Below are 10,259 nucleotides of genomic sequence, written 5' to 3' on the forward strand. Positions count from 1 at the left end.
AATTTGACTGATGTGTTATTACTTTTCTAATCTTCTCTCATTTGAGCAGTTAGATCAGTTTTAAATAGCCTCAGTCCTTCTCTCTCTAGTTTAGTTATTTGCGACGTGTCAGTCTAGGATACGAAAGCTGCCGTTCTGTTCTTCTCGTTTGATGATGTGTTTTCAGCTTTAGTGAGTTAATTGGGAACTTTGGCTGCATGTCGACTGAAATATGCTTCTTTTTCTCTTTGTGCTTGACAGATCTTGTTTTGTACTGTGAAGCCTTTCTGACTACATATAGGACTTTTATAACCCCCGAGGACCTCATTAAGAAGCTACACTACAGATATCCTTTTCAAATCACTCAACATGTCACTCTGAACTTAATCGCTGCTTTGTTGGCTGTTTTTCTTGCTTAGTGATTTGTTTTGTATATTTTTTTTAATCCTTATTTACCAAGGTAAGAGTTGTTGATCTTGTATGCTCTTTTATTCATAGATGGAGACCCGCAGTACAAACACAATCCTCCACTGATACTTTACTACTATAACTGTTTTTGTGATTGTGTGCCTTGCTTAACGGCACCTCAAGAGAGCAAAAGTGTCATAAACTTTGCTTTCTGAGATTTTCTCAGCTATAATCTGAGTAACTTGCTCTCTCTGTTCTACCAAGCTTTCTCCTCTAATGTTTTGTCACAGTTTTTACTCCATGAATATGTAACAGGGCTGATAGTTATCATGCCATGGTCATGTTTTCTAAATTGGGGTATATTTTATACCCCAAAATCTGATTTGAAAATGAATAAATTGTTGTTTTGATTTCAGTAGAAGTCAAAAGATCAATCATTTAATTGATTTGTAGAAAGACAAAATACCATCACAGTGGAAGGATGTAGAGTATTTTAAAAGAGCAAAACTTCACATATCTTGCTTCATTCCCTCACCAAACACCAAAAACTGAACTGAGTTAGTGAAGTGTGTTATTGCATTTTGTTCAAATTGTCCTTGACCACAAAGCACATATACCCGGTTCTGCCACAGTCCGGACACCTTCAAGAAGCGCGTCAGCAAGAACACTTTCTTTGTGCTGGTTCGTGTGGTGGACGAGCTGTGGTGAGTAGGACTCCTGTGGTTTTGGGTTTTTTTTCCTTAATCTGAGGAAGACCTTTTCAGAGTGTTGGGAGTGCCTCCTCGGAGAGAATAAGTAACCGAGTAGATGTGGAATATAGAGTGGAAAATTATTGTCTCAGTAAATTCATGAATTAAAGCAGTTTTCAGGTTTAGAAACGACTTTGCCGGCACTTTCAATATGAGGATTTATTCTGTTGCTGAAAGAAGTAAACCCAATTATCTTGGTTTTTAATGTAAGCAATGTTTTTTGTTAGAATCGTACTCTGTGAACACACTGTATTTACAAAGACATGGAGTACCAAGATGTGAAATTACTGCTGTATTAATTATGCATATTTTTCTGACTTTGCACTTTTTAAAATGAAAGTTCATAGTCATACCTCTTCAGCTCTGTAAATATAATTCAAATTAAACAGTCTGAGAGGGAAACATCAGTCTGTGGTTAAACTGCTTACAGCTCATAGTGCACCTTGTAAAATTGTATGAATTCATGAATGAATTTATTAAGTTGATGCTTGGATAAACAAACAAAATCTTAGTTTGTCTGTTTTGTGATTTTCCATTTCTGAAAAAGTGTTTAGTATGTTTCTCCAAAAATCCAGAGGAACAGAGCCCGACCCTGGAACTCCTCCAGTAACGATGACTTGCAGACTTGTATAATGTTTATTTGAAGTCAATCATCCTAACAGCTGCACTTTATTGTTCTGCTGTCAGCTGTAAACAAATACAAGTCTCTCTCTCTGTCCTTGTTCTGTGTCAGTCTGCGGGATTTTATCCAGTTTCTAGCATTTGGAAAGCATTTCATGAGCATAAATCTCATTTATCAGACAGGGGAACATTTATAAATCTCCCTTTGATTGTCATTTCGTGGTCATGAACATGCATATTTCATCACCAACCAGTTCGATTGTTCTTCCTTCTGCTTTTCTATTTGCTTCGTCACAATCTTAAATCTTTTTACAAATAATTTCTCCAGCCTGGTGGAGCTGACAGAAGACATCTTGAAACAGCTGATGGACCTGGTGTTCACGCTGGTGTGCAATGGCGAGCTCAGCCTCGCCCGCGTGCTTCGCAAGAACATCCTGGACAAGGTGGAGCAGAAGAAACTGCTGCGCTACACAAACTCCCTCAAGCCACTCGCGGCCCGAGGGGTATCTGCAAGGTACGGTGGGGCTCAGGGGGTACAAGTGTAACTCTCCTCTCCATTTCTATGGCTCAATGTTGTCCTCACAGATAAGAAATAGTGTTTTGTTTATTGCATCGTTGACTGGTCGTCAGAAACCACAAAGCTGCACTCAGAATTAAAATGTATAGTCATTCCCAGATTATACTGTCATCACAGCTGCTCTTAAATGTTTTATTATGTTTCGGTCACATCACAAGTTAAAAAAAACATCACTACATCATTCTTTATTCCCCCAAATTGTTTGTGGTTTCCTTTCATACAGTTCATCAATCGGTCATGTGACTTATAGATTACTGTAGATACAAAGTTTACAAAACAACATCACCACAAGTGTTTCCCCTTTTCATGATATACATCTTTAAGTTGTGGTGAGGTTTTAACATCAGCCCTAAGCCTCACCTGCACATTCCCTTTGCCAATACAGTATACAGGTTTTGTTATAATGCGATTAAATCAGATCTAATCAAATCAGATAAGACATTTGGAGGACTAATACAAAGAAGACACTTCATTACTTGGAGCAAAAAAAATATGCATTGGTAAAGTCTCTTTATTATCATTGTTGCATATTCATGTGCAAAATGTCTTTGATCTTCAGGTTCAGTTTCTTTGTATCTCTTTGCTGTTATGTTTTTACCAAAACATATGTGTTGTTGTTTATTTGTATTCATTTTAATTAGCTTAAATAATAATCATACTCATTTTCGTTTTTATTATCTTTGCTTGAAAGACTTGACTACGTAATGTTTGATGCTATTTACTTCCATCTGCTGCACATCCCATTATTAACATTTTAAAATGTACAATATGTACTTCCAGTGGTTACCAAAATTTACAAGAGACATGTAAATGACCATAAACACAAAACATATGATCACAATCAACTTACAAAATATTCAATTCAATAGAGAGTAAACATTTTGTACTCCTTCAACTTTATTTTCAAAATTCAGTATATTAAGTATACTCTCATCTCTTCCATTTTTATTATTGATTTATGGATAACCTTGACTAATTAAAGTTATTTTAAAATAAATAAGTGGTTAATACTTATGCATAAAAAAATGTAGGTGGTTCACCTTAATGAATGACCATGATACTCTTGAAAGAGTCTTTTCTATACACTTAGGTTCTGTAGCTGCTGCCGATCTGTAATGATAAAGTTCTGTAAAAAGTTGAAGACTTCCTCCAACAGTTTGTGTGTCTTTACAGACCTGGAACTCTCCATGACTTCCGTAGTCATGAGATCGCTGATCAGCTCACTCTTCTCGATGCTGAACTCTTCTATAAAATTGAGGTACAGCGACTTCTTTGTGTTTGAGTTAACTGTCAGTCTGACGTGTATTTGTTGATTTTGATTGTAGCTAAGTTGCACTCTTGCTCTGTTCTCTGCCAGATTCCCGAAGTGCTGCTTTGGGCAAAGGAGCAGAATGAGGAGAAGAGTCCAAACCTGACTCAGTTCACAGAGCACTTTAACAACATGAGCTATTGGTAAGAACAAAAACCTCGGTCTTCATGCCCTCACATCTCGTCTGTGTGTGACTGATATTCTTGGCTTCCCTCTCGCACCATCTCGCCCACACAAACGTTGACACCACACTGTTTATTTCTCTTCATCTTTCAGGGTACGTTCTTTGATAATTCAGCAGGAGAAAGCCCAAGACAGAGAGAAGCTGCTTCTCAAGTTCATCAAGATAATGAAGGTCCGTCACCTAACTCCTGAAAGTTCGAACTCTTGCATAGTTTTCTTGTTGTGTAACATTATTAACACAAATGAAATGTTTTATTACAGCACTTAAGAAAGTTGAATAATTTCAATTCCTACCTGGCAATACTGTCCGCCTTGGACTCAGCCCCCATCCGGAGATTGGAGTGGCAGAAACAGACCTCAGAGGTGAGAATAATTCACAGGAAGGACAGTGAAGAGTTACAAATCAGCATGTAGAATAACAGGCGTGATGTCCAAATATGGTTTAGTAGCCTCATTGAAGGGGATTCTGGAGAATTTTCATGTTAATGTGTATTACTTCTCTGTCACATCACACTTCTTCTTCCTCCTTCCTCTCTCAGGGATTGGAGGAATATTGCACGTTGATCGACAGCTCCTCGTCCTTCAGAGCATACAGAGCTGCTCTGGCTGAAGTGGAGCCTCCATGCATCCCGTACCTGTGAGTGTGTGAATGTTTAAACTCGGCTACAACTTGTCTCGACTTTTTGACTTATTTTGACCGTCCTCCACCTCCTCCTCCTCCTTTCAGGGGTCTCATTCTCCAGGATTTGACATTCGTCCACCTGGGGAACCCTGACCTCATAGACGGGAAGGTCAACTTCTCCAAACGCTGGCAGCAGTTCAACATTCTGGACAGCATGCGGCGCTTCCAGCAAGTGTAAGTTAGCTTGGTGAAATTAACGATGAAAAGATGCACGTTATCCTGATGAATTAATAGGAAGCTTTGTTCACATCGTTCACAGTAATAAGTGTCATCATTATTTCACCACTGGCAGTAAATGTAACATGTGTTTACATTGTTTTTCATTCAATTTTAAAAGTATTAAACATCGCTGTCATCTCCACAGGAACTGTTTATTTTCTCACTTATGAATTGCCGCATTCATCAAACTTTGACCTCTTCTTATCTCAGGCATTATGAGCTGAAGCGCAACGAAGACATCGTCTCGTTCTTCAACGACTTCAGCGACCACCTGGCGGAGGAGGCGCTGTGGGAGCTATCGCTGAAGATCAAGCCCAGGAACATCGCCAGGCGCAAGACGGACCGCGAGGAGAAGACCTAGGGCCGGCGGGCCTCTGCCCTGAGGCTCCGAGACTGACCTCCAACTGTGCTTCATGACACTAACTCCACTTTACTACAGACTGAAAGAAAGACGAATGGAAGCTATCTGCTGGAGCTAATGGGAGACTCGTTGTGGGGGGAAATGCAGAACAAACTACAGACATCTGAAGCGTGGCTGAGGTTTACAAAGAGCTCTGCTGCTCTGGGAGATTATAATTGGGATTACTGTGGCTCAGGCGTTTATAGACAGGGAGAGGTTGAGTGACTTATGGTGAAATGGGAGGAATCCTGGTGCCAAGGAGGAGCGAAGAATCACACAGAGCGGACAGGGAGACACTACGGAAAATAACCAAAGTCTGCTCCCTGGGCTCTCTGTTTTAGAGTGGAGCTGTTGCGTGTGTGTGAGATTGAGGTGAATGGTCCATTACTCTCAGAGTTGCTCCTCCCTCTTCCTTTATGTATGTGCCATTTGTTGGTCATCTTCTGCAACCCCCTCTCTCCCCCGCCCCTCCGACTCGCCTCACACTACAGAACCTCAATAGCCACCTGCAGTGAACTGTGACGTCTACATGCAGGCTTCAGACCCGAGAGTCTGCTGGGCTAGCGGGGAGACGGGGTGCGGCGGAGGGGGATTTGAACTTGAAGAGAGGATGACCATTAGAGACTGGAACCTATGAGTTTGTTTTGAAACATTTTGTGTTAAGAATCATGTATGGTTATGAAATGTATTATATACAGTGCTCCTTTTGTTCTTAAAAAGGATGTTTATGCTTATGAGAAGAGCTTAGCTTCTCCCAAGTGCCATACATATGTGCACTAAAAAAAGCAAAGCAAAAACACGAAAAGATAAATTACTAAAGATGCTGTGATCTATGTATGTCATACCGAATCATTGTGTGCCGTGTTAAAAGTGTAGAAAACCATCAGGCAATCACAATCATGTCCCAGTCATGTCAGTGCGTGAAAGTGTTTGTGTGTGACTGAAGTCCTCGTCGACTTGTGTGTTTGTCATTCCAAAATGTGCTGTAGTTAAATCATTTTTGATTCCTTTTTTTGGGATAATGGTCAAAACCAACACATCACACTGTGCTCTCAAACTCCAATAAAACAAACAGCTCTGTTTCTATAAATGCGGTGTTTGGTCAGAAGCTTCATTTTCTGAGTCACAATTCAAACACAGCTGACACTTTGGAAACTTGAAAACAAAATCCCCATTTATTATTATTACAGAATGGTCAGTGGAAAAATGAACTTTAAAAAGTTAAGGCATGTAATTCAGCTTTAAATAACCAAAAGGAAGCACTCCTTAGCAATCTAGGTGAAACACTACTAAAATATGCAGCCATCTGGCCTATTTCTGATTTAAATAAATTATGACAAACAGAAACAGAGGAAGAAATAAGATAATTGCAGCAGATCAATATTAATATGACTTCAATATATTAATTTCCATTAAAGCAACAAAAGGTAAAAATAACAAAGTGCAAAAATCGTGACTTAAACTAAACATTTAAATAACTCTTCCACACCTCCGTTTCAGTAACAGGTTATTTAACCACAGTGCACACTGAAAAATCAAACCGTATGATGGAAGACTATTACATGTGAGAAGCATAATCTATTAGGATATTTGTTATGTACCAATAATTACAGGAAAATCGTGAAGTGGTTGCAGCATTTAATGCGTTCACCACTGGATTGTTGATAGCTTTTTTCTTTTAAAAAGACGCAGAGACTGATAACACGGTGAACCTCTCTCTCTCTCTCTCTCTCTCCACATATCAGCAGCAGCAACTCAAAGCTCATATTCACAGTCTGGACTCAACCGTCCGCACAGTCTCAGTGAGGCCGACTACTCGGCTCTAGCAGGACCCTCTTTCCCGAAGGATTAGCAGTTCCGTTTTGCAGGTCGCCCTGCTCAGAAATGGCCCGTTTCAAGTTCCGCCCGTGGCCGTTCATGGACCCGCGTTGCCATTTGCAGAGGTCGCCGTTCAGAATGTCTTGGATGTGCTGCACAATGAGGTTGATGGCGACTGGTGAGAGACAAATCGATAGGTTTTTGTTAGTTAAGCGTTCATGATGATGGAGAAACTGAAGGAAAATGACCAGAAATGAGACTTACCCATATTATCAACTCCCCTTGGAATAATGACATCTGCATACTTCTTAGTCTGGGAGAGAAAAATAAATGTGAGGTGCTCGATAATGTCTGCTGAAGAGGTTTTGCTGAGTCAACGTAACACTGGAAATAAGTGATGATCATCATACTTACAGGCAAACAGAATTCCTCAAAAGCAGGTTTGACAAACGTTGTATACTGAGTGAGTATCTGCTCTAGGTCCCGCCCTCTGTTCATGTCCCTCAAAACTGGAGGAAAATAACGTCAAACCATTAATGTACAGTGACAACATCTGGAATACTGTGTGACTGTGTGTCTGAGGTGTCCATACCTCTGCGAGACAGTCGGACATCTGAGTCTGTGTCCACAAAGAGCTTCATGTGAAACATATCACGCACTTGCTGCGGGTAGAAGACGAGGATCCCCTCAAAGAGGACCACGTCTGCAGGATAAACTGTGATCCTGTCTTCCAGCCTGTATACACACACATTTATCACTCAACATAGGAATTCTCTTCGAAGCTAAAACCTTGTGTAAAAATGTAAAATGCTTTCTTTGTACCTGGAATGGGTGACAAAGTCATACGTTGGCACTTCAACCACCTTCCCCTCCACGATGTCCTTCAAGGTTTTGTACATCAACTTGTTGTCGAATGCCTCTGCAAGACGTCAAGCAGAAACAGCAAGATTTGATAAACTATGCAGTGCATGAGCTCAATAGTGTATGAACAGAATGATGATTTATGAACACATGCTAGTTCGTATGATACAGGGCATGATTCAAAATAGCTCCAGGAAACCCCGGCGTTATCAGTTCTTTACAGCTTGCACCTTGGCAGAGTAAGCAGTTTCAAAGACGTCTGTAGGTCTATTGAAAGTTTTGCTGCAGAATATGCTGCCTTTGTCACGTGGATTTGCAATAAATATGTGACTGTGTGTATATGCAGCAGTTTGTACACTAATTTAAGGCTACAATTTAAGGTTATTATCAAAAACAATCTTCTGTTCTATAAAACATAAGAAAACCATGCAAAAAAATCCACAACACAATTTTTTAAGTGATGTCTGTTTGCTTTGACTGACCAGATAATTTACTCACTCAGCTGCACATAATCAAATCTGAGAGGTTAATGTTTGACAATCAACTGTCAAAATGGTTGCTGATTAATTTTCTGTGAATCAACTAATCAATTATTGACCAATAGACCATTTATACATCTTTACGATCCAGTATGAGTCCAAATGTCATTTTGCCCCCCCCCCCCCCCAGGAGTGTGGCATTAATAAAACATGGATACTACCTGGGTGGTCAAAGTTGTACTGGCCCTTCAGAGCCTTTGCCTTTTGCTCTGGGGTCAGGACTCTGTAGAAACTGTCCTGGCTCACAATAGCCACCTTCCTCTGGCGGTGGTCCACCTTGTTTTGGCCCAGCAGCTCCATGATCTTGGCACAAACTGTTGACTATGGCGCACACACAAAAAAAAACTGTCACTCACTTGTGTATTGTTATTTATGAAGGGAGTGGTTGTTTATGACCTATAGATAAGCATTAAGTGAAACTAGTAAAGGTGAAACAAAACCGATATTTGTGGCAGCATATCTGTGGAACAGAGTGAATAAAAAGTCGCAACAACAGTGTGGACTGAAATGTGACCTTCTCTTTTTGTGTGTGTTCATCAGCTGACTCTCCTTTTGGGGCATTGAGAGGAAATTGACAAATGATGACAGCGGCTAGTTAGCTACAACATGAAGCTCTTTGGGCGCTAAAAGGTCACCAAAGTGTGATGGCACAAGCGTTAAAAAAGTAGCAGAACATAATTGTAATGCCTGCTGTAGTGTTTTAGCAGAAAATCTTCACTCAACCAAGGGGGGCGTGACAGCAGGTTTGACAGTTTGATGAATGCTAATGTTGCTAAAGCGCAAAGCTAACCCTAATTTGCTCTCGGGATGCTAATATCATCGTAGCTGAGAAAAAAACATGTCTGACCTTGCCGCTGGCTGTTCCTCCACTGACCCCAATCAAGAAAGGTCTATGCCGTGGCCTCTCTGCTTCATTTGCGGCTTCAGAGACGTCCATAGCAGTCCACAAAAAAGGAGGAAGACTGCAGAAATGTAGATAGCTCGGCCGTGTGTGAGCTATGCTATCTGTAGCAACAACAACAAGGCGCTGCTCTCGCGAGAACTGGCTATCTGTCAAACCGAGACTTTCGATACAGGATAATCTGGAGGTTTAAATAGAAAATAAGATTAATTTATATCTATGGAGGACTATTGCTTATATACATTATTGGTCATTTATAAATCCAAAATAATGTTAGTGCTTCTAAATACAGTAGTGGAAGAAGTATTCAGATGCTTTACTTAAGTAAGAGTACCAATATAGCAATGTAAAAATACACAAGTGAAAGTCCTGCATGAAGAATATTTTAGATCTTCTTTAGATCTATTTAAAGATCCCCAGACATATTTTAAGACATATAAAAATTCTTTTATTGGATCAGTACCAATACAGCAATGTAAAAATACTCAATTACAAGTAAAGTAAAAGTCCTACTTAACCCTTTGTAGGTCAGACCAAGAAAGTGCTATTTAAAAAAATCATTTGTTTGCTTTTCCTACCTCTTTGAGGCCATGACAACATAAAACTTGGATTTTTTTCTCATTGACCCTAAATTTTATGTTTTACAGATCTCTATAGACCTCATTTGTTCAAAACTGTTTTTTAAAAAAAAATGAAAAAATGAAACTCAACTTTCCAGGAGGATCTCTTATGTCAGCAGTGATTTGTGTTATTCTTCGTTTATACACTAGCACAACCTGTATCTATAGCAACCATAATGCAATCTGATGGTCTTTTTGTGCATTACATACCTCATACAAGTGGTAAAGATTGCCCAAAAAGTTTGGGTTAAATAGATTTGGCTTTTGACGAGATATCATGACACAAAGTGATCTCTACCAAACGGTTGAGCAGACCTACAAAGGGTTAAGTTAATGTAGCTGGGAAAAAAACAAAACGCTTTTCATCTGTTTTATTTGCAATAAGTAGCTGTG

At 39.8% G+C, this 10,259-nt stretch overlaps 2 protein-coding genes across 6 annotated transcripts in view; one reads left to right on the forward strand and one right to left on the reverse strand.

The window, feature by feature from the left end:
- The window catches only part of rapgef1b (Rap guanine nucleotide exchange factor (GEF) 1b), a 49,585-nt gene extending 43,378 nt beyond the window's left edge, over nt 1–6,207 (forward strand). For all 5 annotated transcript variants that reach the window (XM_062434171.1, XM_062434167.1, XM_062434170.1 and 2 more), the window contains 10 exons: nt 241–325; nt 999–1,091; nt 2,086–2,271; nt 3,508–3,592; nt 3,692–3,786; nt 3,920–3,998; nt 4,088–4,189; nt 4,366–4,463; nt 4,554–4,682; nt 4,938–6,207. In XM_062434171.1, coding sequence (XP_062290155.1) covers nt 241–325; nt 999–1,091; nt 2,086–2,271; nt 3,508–3,592; nt 3,692–3,786; nt 3,920–3,998; nt 4,088–4,189; nt 4,366–4,463; nt 4,554–4,682; nt 4,938–5,088 — 1,103 coding nt within the window. In that variant the 3' untranslated portion in view covers nt 5,089–6,207. The remainder of the gene's footprint in view (nt 1–240; nt 326–998; nt 1,092–2,085; nt 2,272–3,507; nt 3,593–3,691; nt 3,787–3,919; nt 3,999–4,087; nt 4,190–4,365; nt 4,464–4,553; nt 4,683–4,937) is intronic.
- A 73-nt stretch (nt 6,208–6,280) lies between these two features.
- uck1 (uridine-cytidine kinase 1) lies at nt 6,281–9,347 on the reverse strand. Its single transcript, XM_062434172.1, has 7 exons — nt 9,193–9,347; nt 8,507–8,666; nt 7,768–7,864; nt 7,538–7,680; nt 7,360–7,454; nt 7,210–7,258; nt 6,281–7,120 (listed from the first exon to the last, which is right to left on the reverse strand). The coding sequence occupies exons 1-7, from the start codon at nt 9,280–9,282 to the stop codon at nt 6,927–6,929; spliced, it is 828 nt and encodes a 275-aa protein (XP_062290156.1). The 5' UTR covers nt 9,283–9,347; the 3' UTR covers nt 6,281–6,926.
- Between the last annotated feature and the right edge of the window lie 912 nt (nt 9,348–10,259).

Source organism: Scomber scombrus, chromosome 15, assembly GCF_963691925.1.
Source record: "Scomber scombrus chromosome 15, fScoSco1.1, whole genome shotgun sequence".
NCBI classification, from domain to species: domain Eukaryota; kingdom Metazoa; phylum Chordata; class Actinopteri; order Scombriformes; family Scombridae; genus Scomber; species Scomber scombrus.

Bases quoted from the DNA above. Each gene is read 5' to 3' on its own strand.
- uck1 (XM_062434172.1), bottom strand. From the start codon at position 9,282: ATGGACGTCTCTGAAGCCGCAAATGAAGCAGAGAGGCCACGGCATAGA. The intron at 7,681-7,767 runs GTACAAAGAAAG...GTGTGTATACAG, and splicing joins GACTTTGTCACCCATTCCAG to GCTGGAAGACAGGATCACAG. The intron at 7,455-7,537 runs GTATGGACACCT...ATTTTCCTCCAG, and splicing joins TGTCCGACTGTCTCGCAGAG to TTTTGAGGGACATGAACAGA.